The following is a 15,314-nucleotide window of genomic DNA, read 5'->3' on the forward strand; positions in this document are numbered from 1 at the left end:
TGGTGAGTTTTGTTCCAGTAGACAGGCCGTGCACTCAAATAAAAATACAATTTGCTTGAGTGCCATTGGCACCAGGTGTTTCTAGTTGTGGTGATTAAGAAGTCCTGCCCAAAACGTTCCTTAATCATAGCAAATATATTGCCGTGTGCCCCAGGAAAAGCACAGGTGTTGCTCATGACATTAACGATGTACATGCTGTAAGTTTCGTTTACATTTCAGGAAACTGGTGTTGCTGAAGTGAAACGTTAGCCGTTACTAATGCTAACTAATATTAGCATAACAAGAAGCAGATCAGAGGAAATTAATGTCACAAAGAGATGTAGCTTAAGCTATTTTAATTAGACTTTTTCAAAAAAGACTCCTAGAAACATCCAAGTATAAAGGACACCTGTGTTAATGCTAAGATTTAAATATATGTCTGAATTCCATTTAGCTGCTTTATTTCAGTTTTTGGTATTGTGCCTAGAAGAAGAATCGGAGGGATGAAACCCTCTTTAATGGTCACACATGCAGAGCACACAGCACACACAGTGAAATGTGGCCTCTGCATTTAACCCATCCTAGTACCAGGAGTCTAGTACTAGGAGCAGTGGGCAGCTATTGCACAGCGCCTGGGGAGCAATGGGAGTGAGGGGGTGGGGGAAGGGGGTTGTCCGGTGCCTTGCTCAAGGGCACCATGGCAGGGCAGGAGGTGAACTGAGACCTCTCCAAGTAGCAGTCCACACTCCATATTTAGGTCTGTTCAGGGACTTGAACCGGCGACCATACGCTCACAGTCCAAGCCACTACTAGCTCAATGTCACATTGTGCTAGCCATGGTGGAGTATTAATCAGTAACATCTGTGCTTTTCCTACAAGTAAAAAAGGCAAAAAGTCACAAATTCTGACTTGTTCTTACCTGTTTCAAGTTCTACACAGCTGTTTGCAATTTCGACTTCAAGTCAGTTGGTGCTGGCAACTTCATCCTCCAACTCAAGCTAATAAGTGTTAAGTGTACTGAATAAAGTCATAGAGCCCATTTTTGCACAGCCTTGAGTAGAGGACTAATCAGCACAAGTGGAAACACCTGGGGATGGGCTTACGGTGTGTGGGGGCACTACTATGCTGTTCGGGGGTTTCCCTTTTCTGTGTGTTATAGGTTTTTGTGCATGTAAATGGTCTGCAAAGGCTAACATCCTGCAATTTTTCTCATGCCTGAAATGCCTCGAAACTACATAATGACATCAGTTTGTAACACTCGCTTCTATTGGCTAGCGCTCCAATACATTGTACATGATAGGCCAAGGGGCGGGACGTCTCTAAGCCATTGACCAATCACAACAGAGTCAGCTAGCTAACCAATCAGAGCAGAGGGTGAAAAGAGGCGCTACAGCACAGGCAGTATGAGACCCAATAAAGCACTTTTTGAACATTAAAGCACGTAAACATGGCACAGTCAGCACAATATAGAAAACAACATTATAATTGTAAGCTTACAACAGAACACTCTGCACACATTTTAATTAAAGAAGTGGTCTTTATTACAGCAAAGAAGCCAAACATTACAGACAAGAATAACTATGAATGGTGAATATCAATTACTCAGAATGGCCTCTCATTGAGACACCTGCTTCACTCTTCAGGGCCGTTACTTCAGATTTATTAAGGAAGAATTACAGGCATCTTAACAGGATTTGCTCCTAAATCTTTCCCTTAAGTGTGTAGTCAAGAAGGTTGATTTACATTTTTTTATTTCTATTGACATACTTGTATTTATTTTTCTGTCTCTGCATGCTGTAGAGAGGGCCATCCGTTTTGTAATCTCACTGTATTTACGTTGTGTTTTGGCCTCTCTCTCCTCTTTGGGTCAGAACAGAAATCTGCAGGGAAAAAAACCCTCAAAAAGTTGATGTTCCACTAGCAGAATAAAGTTCTGTATTCAGTGGACGCTATAATGCTTTCTAAATAATATCTGTCAAAATTTGAAGTAGAGTCCTACAGGTGTACAATCTCTGACTTTGTATCTACAACAGAACCAATGCTCTGATCCATCACCTCTACTGTTCATCCGACAATAGAGCCTTTTAGAGTCCTCATGATAGCCTATTTACAATAACATCGGCAACAGTAGGCCTGGGCTACTCTTGCTCCAACCAAGTGGGACCTCTGACGTTTTATGTACAATAAAGTTATTTTTTTCAGTTTGGGCACAACAGAAACACATCTGGTACTCAGTAAAGACTCAATAATTCATGAAGCATTCTGATGAATAAAACACTGAATCATGATCCAAAAGGTTTTCAAAACATTGATCGTCCATGAGAACGCATTCAACAGAGCCTGGTTGCAATCTAAGATGTTGTTAAAATGCTAATTTCAACAAGGAAATTCAAATGATTAGGCACAATAAATGTTTTTGTTCCACAGTCCTGCATGTTTCTCTCACTGAGCCGTGTGCATTCAGAGATAATGGTGAGCAGGCTATGAGGATGAAGATAAACAGCTCATCCCCGCTAAGACGGATACGAGCTATTATCCAAAATACTCTGTGCATATGAATGCACTGATGTTCTACTGACCACAAACAGAGCAATGGGCTTTTACACAAATAAACCACAGTAACATCACAGAGTTTCATTTAGTGAAAACAAGACAATACTACTGAATTCCACCTAAATACTGAAAAACTACGTCTATTGCTTTAATATACAGCTTTGATCAGGGGTTCTTAAACTTTTCTTCATGGACTCAAATTGAGCAGATGTAGTATTTTTTACCCCAGGATTCAGGACCCATTATGGGCTCATTTAAATCCTACTCATACTTTAACCCTCCGAAGGAAACCCACTCATTTTGCGTCCCGAGCCACAGTTTAAGAAGCGCTGGTGGTAGAGTAAACATAGGATGAAGAATGATTGTTACAAGCAATGCAAGTAAACAATAAATACAAACAATGTGCTTTATCCATATAGACATATTTACACAAAGTCTTTGGCTTTATGAATCAGCTACAAAAGAATAATAAAAAGTGTTGGCCGCCAGTGCACGAGACAAATGAAGCCTGGGGTCAGTTCACTTCCAATTCCATTCAAACCAGAAATGGAAACTGTAATTCAACGCTTCATGAAAGAGCGTTTATTCTGTGTTTAAGCCGCTTTTCTCGTTTCGTTTTTGAAATGAAATGTCCCATTTGTGACTTTGCTGAATTGAAAGTGCATTGGGCCCAGCCCTGAAACGAACATGAGTACGCTAATGTTATATGGTTGAAAAAAATCGTACAATTTAGGGTACAAAAAAGACTTCAAATCTACTATCCAGTAGATCAACAATGATGCAACAACTCAGAAAACATAAACAATGATACATTTCACACTTTTTTTTAACGTATACACTTTAGCAAAAATCCTACATGTAACATTTTAAGATGCCACTTCATGATATTGTAAAACAAATGAAAAGCCTAATACTCCGCAGGTAAACTTCTCCGATTTAGTTTCATTGTCAGTCTTGTTCCTAAGATGCTACTTCATTTAATTAGCACACTTTCATTGACTTTAGGGTCTTTTCTATGTCTATGGTTTCTGACAATCTACTGTTGGTAAGCAATGGAAAATGGGTTTTAAGTGGCTTTTCAGTACTTTAATACGTAATAATGTTCTGTCTCAGTAAAATAAAATGAAGATGCTGCTGATTTATGGAGTAGAAAACAGAAGAGTGTGGCCAGGCTGTACCTTTACATTTCATTTTCTTATAAAAGAGTACCGGCTGCAGATTAAACATCACCATGATGAGACATTAGACATTAGCATGATACATTAGCATGATACATTAGCATGACATTAGCATTACATTAGCATGACATTAGCATGAGAGCAGGAATGAGGGGCCGCTGAAAACGTGCTGTTTTTTAAAAGCTGTGGTAGCAGCTTACAGGAGGCGAGGGAGACATCTGCAGTGCACATGGAGCTCTGCAGCTGAACAGCACGAGGCATCAAGTCCATGAGAGTGGGGCTGTGGTGAGAGGCTAAACATTTAAATGGGGCCCTAAACATACAGGGGCCCGCTGGCACTCAAAAAGCTGTACAATAAGCATGAAGGAGTAAAAGGAGTAACATCCCCCCCGCCCTGTTGCACTCCCAGCAGCTCCTTCTGGTAAAAGTCTTCCCTTTGTTGGATACTTTACAAGAGGAATGGGTCTTGCTTGTTCCATCTGTAGGGACGGTGCTACAGAACGGCCCCCACAGAGGGGGGAGGGGGGTTGGGACCAAGCAAAAGCAAAGGATCAAACACACGGGAAGTGAAGAGATGCTCTTCTTCACCTCCTCCTCCTCTTGGCTCCTCTGTTTAGGAGGACTCGATGAACTCCAGTGACAGGTCGTAGCAGAAGCGGTACTGCTCCTGTAGACAGACAAACTGGACTTAATATCACATGAAAATATAAAGCGCCAATCTCTGACAAAGTCCAATGTTTTAGATTTTAATAAAACCAGACCAAACTTTATTCTTTGGCAGGCTTAGACTTTTTTTGCAAATGAAGGTTCCTAATTTGGTGAAATGATCTGGGAATAGTTAACCTGTGTGTTGTGTTCGAAAGCTGTTACCATGGTGTTCACGGGTACATTTAGACCCATGATTTATCTCAGTCCAAAACAATGAAAAATAATAACTTGAATTGATTTATTTAAAACAAGGGACAGTGAACATTAATCAACATGTAAAAGTACTCGAAATAGCCGAACTACCATCCAATATTGTTTTAAATACATCATAACTAACTTATTATGCATTCATAACCGTACAATCCTGTTGTAATGTTATTGTATGGCCCCAAAAAACCTTACACCACATGTTGTTTTATGTGATTCAATTCACTCATTATATTTCCTATAGTGAAGACAGTGGGTCATTACGTTATCTGACTATATTAGAATACAATCTCCCCAAAAAAAGTTTTAAAATATTGTTACAGTTGATGAAGGGGGGGGGGGGAGGGGTGTCTAAAGTCAAAGATGAATCTTGATTGGGCCAAATGTGACCTCGAGTCACCCAAAACAATTCTGCTGGGTCTCCCCAGACAGAACTACAAATGATACACTTTTTTTTTTAGAGACCTTCAGACTTGGCAAAAGTTGTTAAAATCAGTTTTGTAGAGTTTATATAGCTGTTGTGGAGGATATCATGAAGCCTTGTTCCGATACAAAAAACTAGAGCGCAGTTATTATATCATTTTAACTTGAAACGGGTCACGGGAGACCGGAACACAACATAAGGGTTAAGCCATGATAAAAGCTTGTCATTTGCTTAAAGCTAAGGAAAGGTACTACTGTTATAAATAAAGGTGCTTTTTTATCTCTCTTGTAATGTGGTCGTATTTTTCATTAAGTCATTATGAATTCTCTTTCTCATCTTTCCTTGAACTCATGACGTCTTTGATCAGGGAAAGAGTGGGGAGGAAAAGACATGATATATATTTGAAATACTTTTTTTGACTACCTGACCGCAGCCTGTGCGTCCTTCTCTCTGACTCACCGGAGTATCCACCATGTTGGGTTTGCTGTTCCTCAAGGTCTTCACGGCGTGGAACACATCCACCACACTCTGTCTCTTAGCCATCTCACACACAATGCTGCTGGCACAGAAAACTCCACTACGCCCACCTCCATTTCTGTAAATACACACACAAATATACGTCACAAAAAGCACAGTTTATTATTTCATGTAGTTTTGCTTCATTTCGGCAAACGGAACAAAACAAATGTTCCTTCTGTCAGTAAATGAGGTGTTTCATCAGACAGTGTCACGAGTCATTGATATTTTCTATTTAATAATCACCAAATGATTCTGATAACTGACATAAACTAGTTCTTATTAGCCAACTACTAGATGTAGTAATCATTTTAGGCAACCTATTTCTGATCATACATATCTAGACTTTGACAAAATGACTGGATAAACATCATACTCTATTATTCCTCACAGGGCTGCAGATTGCTTTTCACAAACACCCTTTTGCTTTATAAATGCAGTGTTAAGTGTATGAGAGTGTGTTTTTGGTGAGAACTCACAGGCAGTGCACGATGGTCCTCCCCTCCCCCTCCTCCCCCTCACGCTGCCACTGGTCCACCTGCAGGATCAGTTTGAGGAAGGAGCGTTTGGAGGCGGGCACTTCTCTGTGTCCCGCCCACCCCAGGTACTGGAACTGACGCACCATCAGGTAGCCTTCCTGGGGCTGAGGGATCACACAACACACACATATTTAGACAAGTGTTTTCTGTTATCCAGGACACTTTAGATGTGAAGTACCACTGCTTCTTTTTGTTCGAACGCAAACAGTGTTTTCTGAAGGACTAGCCTTTTAAAGGAATGACATAAAGGTATGGAAACACAGAATAAATGTACTGACCCTGGTGAGGTTGCAGACTCTGAACAGTCTACTGATAACGTCACAGTCCATGGAGCAGGACATACACTCCACCTGGACCGGGCCGTAGCGCAGCATGCCCTCCTCTGGCCAGTACTGAGGACAACCCTGAGCACAGACAGTCACAGCGTTAACGACGTGAATAGTAAGGCAGTTCTAATTGTGTGTAACAGACAGAGAAACAGCAATACATGTGCAAAATTCAATATCGAAACCATATTTCCGTACATGTTATTTAGGCCTTGGTGAGTAACAGACACTTTTCTTACGAATGTGGAAAGTACTGTGTTCAGTCTGTGGTGTGATGTTGATGTTGAGGCTAGACTAATTCTAAGCCAAATTCGCGGGATAACCCTCTTGAGTATCATAAGGGTTTATTTGTGTTATTAGATACAGCCGAGTGCATAAATCATTCTAGTGTGGTATGATAGATATCTTTTAAACATAAAAACACAATTGACTTTAGATAATGTAGACGGTATCTTGGTTAGTATTTGGGAGAAGTGTGTTAAAAGAATGGATTTATAAATCCAGGATGTCTCGGTAACGAAGATAAACACCAACATATTTTTGACATGATACACTTTTTGAGATATATTACTGAGGCAAAAGAAGAGTGAATTACCTGAGCCAGGTCAATCTCATTCAGCATCACCAAACTGGTACATCCATAGTCGTAAACCAGACGCCAAAAGTCTTTGACAGAGTTAGGCAAAGGATGCTGGGTAACGATGAACGCAGCAGGCTGTCTGTAGCTCTGCAGGGAACAAACAACAGAAACACTTAAACCCAGCTGTATGAAGCGCCCTACATCCTACATCCTTCACATCGTCTTTCTGTCTCTCTCACACACAGACATCAAAACACAAACACAGTGGGACGATTTGTGGGGCAGCAAGCAACACAGGTGATGTTTGGTCACATGATCATGCAGTGGGCCAATCAGACATGAGGGTGAGGAGCATGCAGTAAATATACAAATACACTTCACGCACGGTACATCCACATATACTGTATATCTAATACAGGGCTGGGCGATATGTAGACATTCAAGTATCGTGATATTTTTCATCAAATTCCTCAATGTTGCGATAATATTGTAGGATTAACTATTTGTGTTTTTACAAAGTATCACATCTTTGATAATGAATCATTGGTAATGTCCAATGGGTGAAGGCAATATGTCAGCCTCTTTTTCAAGAAGAAAAGACAACATTTATTCATATTAGAAATACTATGACATCCGAAAAATAAGATGTCGAATCACAATATCTTAAATGTCAATGTATTGCCCGGCCCTAATATAAAAGGGTCAGTTTACTTCATGTTCAGTAAAAGAATATTTCTACTGAACTGAAGGTAAACTAAGCCCAACTGATTGTGTGACATGGTGTGAATGACGACTTGTAATCATGAGCAGGATCTAATGTGAGGGTAGAGGGGCGCGGGGGGGGGGGGGGGTCAGGTTTAGGATTTACAGCGGGTGTAAATGGTTTTGCTAAACATGAACCTGGTGGCAGAACGACACTGAAGCCATGAAACAAATCCAGTATTGGAAATTTGAAGTGAAATCCCATTACCTGAAACTCCTCTGTGAGCTTGGTTAGAGAGAGGCCAAAGGTAAGTGACTAAACTTTCAATATAAACTTTAGTTTGACAGCAATTACAGTATTTTTGTCCTCCAACAGCTTTGTTGGAGAGAAGCCAAGTTTGTCTCCACATCATGCATTTTGTGTTTAACCATTATTATAAACTCACATACTGATTCCCACCCTTTGCTATATTTCCTGCATAATCTAACAGAGCTGCTAAAATTAAATTATAATCAGACCAGATACTGGCATCTTACCTAAAATGTCAACCTATTAATGACTTTGTTATTCAAGTCAAGGTACAACATGTTGACAACTGTTGCCAATGTAAACCACGTCCTGCAACAGGAGGCGGTTAAAGATTGGCTGGTGGACAGAGAAGCTAGCGGTCTTTTCAGAACCTGGATTTGTCTCTAGCCTTCTGCTGCTATTACCACAAACACAGCATCACACACCAACAGGGAGGGGAGTCTGTGTGTGTGTGTGTGTGTGTGTGTGTGTGTGTGTGTGTGTGTGTGTGTGTGTGTGATCTGTATAACCATGTGCATTAATATTAAAATGTTCCTCTTTATTACAATGTGTGTATAGGCTTTTAAAAGTTACATTTTCAACAGTTTCATGATTGCAGTTTGGAACATTAACCTTTTTTTTTTTTTTACTTTTCCACATTCTAACATTTAAATTGTGTTAAAAGCGTCATACCTTAATGTCCCAAACTACTCCATCCTGATGTGTTGAAAATAACACAACCTCACTGTATGTGCATGTGAATTCATTATACACACTTACATCCATCAGAGCAGCGTTGATGTAGTTGCTGCTTTCTCCGTCTATTGTGATGAGGAAGGGGAGGCATCTGTCAGGAGGAAGACCGTCCATGAAGCGGTTCTTTTCTTGGTTTCTAGGCAACAGTGCGATGCTGCAGTCTTCAGGCTGAGGCTGAGGAGTCACCGAGTTTAACGTCTGGACAAAAGAGATACATATATAATGTGTAAGTCAGGGCATATCAGAGTATTATGTGCTGTAAGTTCTTATGTGCAAAGTTAGTGTTTTACACAATGGTTCCATTAAGATAGAAATACCAAAATGACAGAAATGTCAAACTAAACAGTAAAGACAAAGACCATGTATGAGTTATATTCTTATATATATATATATATATATATAGATATACTTTAAATAATTAAAAATGATCTCTGCAAACGTTTTATGAGGAAATGTGTTCAACACGTTATGTCTCATTGATACACACATTGCATTTAGCTGAGGATCACTTCATATAAACATTAGTATACAGTACAGTACATTGAAGTTTGAAGTTCAACCTTTTTATACAAAAAATGGGGGTTCACAGATAACATTACATTTTGAACATGTAAGGATAAAGTTGATTAGGAAGCCTATCATTTCATCAAGATGTGATCAAGGGAAAATAACTGCCAGATCCTTTGTGGAAGCTTTTATGCAAAATACGGAGCATGTGAATGAACAGCAGAGAAGTGGATTATACTGCATTGAGACACCTCTACTGACATTTCCCCCCTGGTTTTGTTGGGAAAGAAACTACAGTGTCACTTTATTAGTTTATGAGGATACAGATTGTATTTGGGTTTACCTGGAACTCATCCTTCAGATGTGACGAGTTGGTCTGCGAGTCGATGCGGATCAGCTCGTAGAAAGCAGCTTTGAACTCACAGACCGGTATGGCTGTTTCTCCACACAGACAAGCCTCCAGAATGGCATCATGGATGAATATGTACTGCTCCTGGAGACAGAGAATTCAAGACATGCATGTTAATATATACTGTACATACTGTAAGCATCACTAATAGATTCTAAACATTGGAAAACAATAAAAACACACACAAGGTGTCGCATGGAGAACACAAGCAGCTGTGATGCCACATGAAAGTGAGCATGCTGGCAGTGAGTGAGTGAGGGAGATGGAGCCGTGAATGAGATGAGACGAAGAAGGTTGCATTTTGGTGAGTTCATCTACACATGGAATTGTGTTTTTGGTTCTTTCAAGCGGGTGACTGCAGCTTCAATTCAGTGATCAGACGGGTTGAATTGAAGGCTGCTTTAGTGAAAGGATGACGTTCTTACAATGGATGACCGAATCTGCTACAAACCTATATTTCATACATTTTAAAAAGGTGCCCTCAAGATATAAGAAATTATCTTAATGATTTAATAAAGTATATGTAGATTGTGATCAGGGTTAGTATTTGAATCTTTTTATAGCTTTGCCATTATTTATATTCATACTGTCTAGCACAATGTAATTCTTCATTACACCAGAGGAGGGTGCCAGAGTACCATATCTTCAAATCCTTTATATTGAGTCTACCTTAGTCCAGGTGACGATAATATTCCTACCATATTCATTACATGGAATAGAAAACATGTTATGTTTATTTAACGAGACTACATGTTTAATTACATGTCACCTCAGCCTGCACCATGCGGATGGCTGGGTCTTACAGTGGGGGTCCATTGAGTATTTTCTAAGATGTGGATGCAGATGGAGGATGGGTAATGCAGTCACCTCAGTCTGTACCATGTTGATCCTCCGAGAGCGGAGAGCCTTCACACAGTTGTAGATGTCCACCACTCCTTCTCTCTCCGCCATGTCTAGCATGATGTCAATGACGATGAAACAGCCTGTACGCCCTGCTCCGGCACTGCAGAGAGAAACACAGAGAGAAAGAAGTTCATAATTATGTCATTTCTTGCCAGATAAATTTGTGTATATTTAAGATCAGATGTTGCACAATAAAAAGTGTGGTAGCTCATATCAACAAAGGTCTGGATGTATTTATTTACCTGCAGTGGACCACAATGGGCCCAGCAGCAGGTGGATTGGAGATTTTAACTCTGCGGATGAAGGAAAGTAGTCCCGTGGCGTGATATGGAACTCCGTGATCCGGCCAGCCTGTGAAGTGGAACTGCTTGACTTCCCGCACCTCATTGAAACCACGCTGAGAAGAGACAAAACACATCTTTAGGTTACGTTTCATTCATCTTTCTATGTGTCCTCATTGAATATAACTCAAACGACAGAGGCATTATGCAAACTGTTACTTAAAAATACTTCACTCACCCTCTCCAGTGTAAATGTGCGAACCACATATTCAGCAAGAGGTTCAACCTCCACAAAGGTCACCTTGAAGTCTCCGTACACCTCAGCATCATCGGGCCAATACTTATAGCACTTAACCTGGTCAAAATGAACATTAAAGATGGTTTCAAAAACAGTATCGTGATTATAATACAAACCAGTAAAACACCTGGGTGACAGATATAGCATCTTACATAATAACAAATAAACAACGTATACAAACACCCCAAAAATAGTAAAACAGCAGCGAGAAAATGACATGAACACTATCAAACAATAACATACTTGCAGAATATCCTTTTGACATACATAAGCTACTACAACATACAGATTCTGATCCATGATTAGAGACTTTCTATTTATTTTATCTGGCTATCCCAATGTCAAAGGGTTCTAATTAATCCATATAAAATGCAAGCTAAACATATTTACACAAGGAAACATGTCTTGCAAAGTGCAACAGGGGCAAAGAGCAGCTTACCCTTCCAACCTCCACCAGATTGGTAACCATGACGATGCAGGCTGACTGTTCCTGCCACACCATCCTCCAGAAGTCATACACCGTCTCGTGAACAGGACCTACACACACACACACACACACACACACACACACACACACACACACACACACACACACACACACACACACACACACACACACACACACACACACACACACACACACACACACACACACACACACACACACACACACACACACACACACACACACACACACACACACACACACACACACACACACACACACACACACACACACACACCACACACACACACACACACACACACACACACACACACACACACACACACACACACACACACACACACACACACACACACACAGTGTTTAGTATGAGAACTATGTATGAATTAAAGTGTCTTATTGTCAAAAACAAAGGAAGAATGCATGTTGCCGTTTCTTACCCTGAGTTGCAATGTAGTGACTTGGTCTCTGGTAGCCCTGAAAATACAACACAACAACTCAATATCCAGAACAAGTTCATGGATGATATCACTAATTAAAAGTGTAGGAATATTATTGAGCAGTTTATAGTAGGGTGAATACAAGTGAATTGATGATATACTGAATGGGATTGTCATTTATGAAACAAGTTGAGCAGCACAAGAGAATTAGAGAAGTTGGCAGTCTCATCAAAGTGAAATACCTTTAGTCCTAATACTGCTACTGACTTTTCCCTATTATAAAAACAAAGCTGCAACATCAGATGAGTCTGAATTGTAACTGTCACTTTTATAACAACAAGTACAACGCTTAACTCACTGTTTAACTGTGTCTAAAATGATTGATATTTATGTATAAGGCATTTAGGGCTGTCCCGAATACCATTTTTCGTGCTCCGGATATTCGGTAGTAATCAGCAGCGAATATTCGTCCCGCGCGGGGGTAATCAGCAGCGAACCGCTTCAATACTTTTGTTATTCTACACAGTATTGTTGTTTTATAGTTATTTGTTAATGTATACAACCCAATTTGTGTTCTTTGAAATTGAAAAGGATATTGCATTGTTTTTGTTACTTTCGTTGCAGTTGTATATATCTTAAGTGTAATTTGGCTTGGCTTCCTATTTTGTATGGATATGCTTTTTGAAGGAGAGTTAGCGCTGTTGACAGGAAGTTGTTGTTGCTATGGAAACAACGTGACGGAGATTAACGGAGAAAAAGTCAAATCTACATATAAAGACGGAGAAAGTAAACGATAGCGCGCGCGCCCCCCCGAGGCACAAACTCTTACATTGATATTGGAGTTTTCAATAAAAAACAAAAAAAAGGTATATCCGAATAACGAAATTGAAACCCGAATAGTACTCCAACGAACGAATATTCGGTTACAGCCCTAAAGGCATTGCTCTCATTCTTTACTGTATTATGTTGACAGGAGAATCCCACTTTTCTAGCCACAGGGATTTTTAGGCAATTCTCCATTACCATCCCATGTATTTAAATATAGTGTAAAGAAAGAAAGAAACAGAAAAACAGTCAGGTGCACAAATGTATGACATTGGCTTATTTCCTGATGGCAATACGACAACAATAATTACAACACTTAAGCTAATAGTACATAGTGGGATGTAAGGTGGACAGGTGGGAGGAGGCAGGATGGAGTGAAATCCTTCATGCTGTCGAGGCCACAGCAGCAACTCAAAATATACGGACAACGTAACTCGATGCACGTGATGACGAGTGTTTAGAAAGGGCGTAAACGTGTGGAGGTTGAGGCGCGAGAATGAAAGAATCCACAGTGATACTTACATCCCTGTACAGCCAAATCTACAGCCCAAGCCACAGGCAGAAAGAACGAGTGAAGGAAGGAAAGAAAGAAAGAAAGAAAGCACAACAATGTCAGTGAGTGTCAATCAGAAAAAGAAAAGTTGCATTGATCAAAATGGTAGTTTGAATAGAACATGCAGAAATAAAATAAAAATATCTTAAACCCAGAATTAGACTGAATAGAAAGGACACTTCCTGATGTCATGTGATCTCCTCACTCTAAAACGCACAAGGAGCTTTCATCCCAAAGAAAGTTGGTTGAATATATAATTTACAAAAACAATTGAAAATACATGACATCTGACCATAGTTACATATGAGATGAGATAGATACATCAGGAAGTGTCCACTCTATTCATCCTAACTCTAGATTCATGTGGATGGTGGCATGCATGATTTTAATGGAGGTTTATGATAACATAGAAGAGCGTGCTATAAGCAGTATTAGCAAAACAAAAAGTACAATGTAAGAGACTACTATGCAGATGATTGTTGTAAAAGTGAAGAGGTGGAGATAACAAAAAAGATGAATGGATGAGTAGATGTGTATTTAGTTATGGAATGATTGATGAACAGATAGACAGGACGAGAGATACAATTAAGAACAACTTTAAAGATATATGGGCCGAAAGCTGAATGCTACGTCTTACAGGAAAAGTTATTGTTCACTTTCTTGTCTTGTTGAGTTAGATGAGAAGATGGATACCACTCTCATGTCTGTACAATAAATAGGAAGCTAGCACTAGCAGCCGGTTAACTAGAAATACTTGTAATGGTGGAAACAGCTTGCCTAGCTCTAACCAAAAGTAAAAAAAATGCCTTCTAACCCTTCAAAAGCTATTTAAAAACACATTGTATATCATTCATAAAATCTGTTTAAAAATGCTATTTCTTAAAAGGCCTTTATATAACAAATTGAGTCTTTCTGATCCAAAGCTATTAACATTTAGTGCTAGTGTTTAAAACAATAATAATAATAATTCTGCAAGTATATTAGCTATCAATAAGCAGAACCATTCTAGGTGCTTTTGCATTTTTCACCATGAGAGTCGGATTATAAAGGAGTATTTGTCTTTGTATAGCACTCGTTATATGGTTTTTCCATTTCTGTAAAACCTGAGACCAACTACGTTCAAATTATGACTACATAGCAATTTAAAAAGACTGTAACAGGATACTATCATAAATTCAGAATGGATGCAGACATGAATACATGGATAGAGACAGGACGAATGTACTGTATGCATGAAGTGTTTTTGGGGTGGCTGGATGCGTAAGATGGCACGATGGATGACTAGTAGACGCAATAAAGGTATAGAGGCCTGACATACGAGCGAGGGAGTGTGGTTTCGTTGGTTTCGTTGGGAGCCAATAGTAGCATTCGATGCGTTTCCACTTACATCGATGTAGTTGGCGTTGATGTAGTCGGAGGAGGGGTCGTCTTCTATGGGCTGGAGAATAACCCTTGAATGGTCATCTAAACAGAAAGGAAACACAGACAAAGAAAGAGAAGCAAGAGGAAAGCAAAAAGGGAGAGAATATTTGTTTTAGGGCATTTAAGGGCAAAAAGATGTATTTTGTGATTTGTTTCTCGCCCCCTTTTCCCCCTTTCTTGCTGCTGTAAAGCACATTATAACATCTGTTGTGAACATACATTAATAAAGGTTTTTTTCTTACATGCTATAATGTTCCCATAGCGGTTCTTGGTGCGGTTCTGATCCTTCTTGGCCACGTCCCAAGTGGCCGATTGGCCTTCGAAGAAGCTCTGTATCACCAACAACACGCAAAACAATTCAAAAGATATTACACGTCATGGATCCTAAACATTCCTACCGCATGACTGAGCAGAAAAAAGTACTACAACGGCGTGCTTGTAGGGATTTACGAG

The 15,314-nt window shown here is 39.8% G+C and overlaps 1 protein-coding gene across 25 annotated transcripts in view; it reads right to left on the bottom strand.

The window, feature by feature from the left end:
• Positions 1 to 1,496: 1,496 nt before the first annotated feature.
• Positions 1,497 to 15,314, bottom strand: part of ptprk (protein tyrosine phosphatase receptor type K) — a 123,307-nt gene continuing 109,489 nt past the window's right edge. For 4 of the 25 annotated variants that reach the window (XM_034220672.1, XM_034220714.1, XM_034220680.1 and 1 more), the window contains 16 exons: positions 15,104 to 15,203; positions 14,758 to 14,903; positions 13,409 to 13,426; positions 12,062 to 12,098; positions 11,595 to 11,692; positions 11,096 to 11,212; positions 10,819 to 10,973; positions 10,541 to 10,676; positions 9,608 to 9,757; positions 8,782 to 8,955; positions 7,981 to 7,998; positions 7,026 to 7,157; positions 6,383 to 6,508; positions 6,045 to 6,208; positions 5,509 to 5,644; positions 4,324 to 4,377 (listed from right to left, as the gene is read on the bottom strand). In XM_034220672.1, the coding sequence (XP_034076563.1) occupies positions 4,324 to 4,377; positions 5,509 to 5,644; positions 6,045 to 6,208; positions 6,383 to 6,508; positions 7,026 to 7,157; positions 7,981 to 7,998; positions 8,782 to 8,955; positions 9,608 to 9,757; positions 10,541 to 10,676; positions 10,819 to 10,973; positions 11,096 to 11,212; positions 11,595 to 11,692; positions 12,062 to 12,098; positions 13,409 to 13,426; positions 14,758 to 14,903; positions 15,104 to 15,203 (1,761 nt within the window). Of the gene's footprint in view, positions 4,378 to 5,508; positions 5,645 to 6,044; positions 6,209 to 6,382; positions 6,509 to 7,025; positions 7,158 to 7,980; positions 7,999 to 8,781; positions 8,956 to 9,607; positions 9,758 to 10,540; positions 10,677 to 10,818; positions 10,974 to 11,095; positions 11,213 to 11,594; positions 11,693 to 12,061; positions 12,099 to 13,408; positions 13,427 to 14,757; positions 14,904 to 15,103; positions 15,204 to 15,314 lie in introns of all 25 variants that reach the window. The other 21 variants (XM_034220802.1, XM_034220778.1, XM_034220786.1 and 18 more) reach the window with 14 other exon arrangements.

Source organism: Gymnodraco acuticeps, unplaced genomic scaffold, assembly GCF_902827175.1.
Source record: "Gymnodraco acuticeps unplaced genomic scaffold, fGymAcu1.1, whole genome shotgun sequence".
Taxonomy (NCBI): Eukaryota; Metazoa; Chordata; class Actinopteri; order Perciformes; family Bathydraconidae; genus Gymnodraco; species Gymnodraco acuticeps.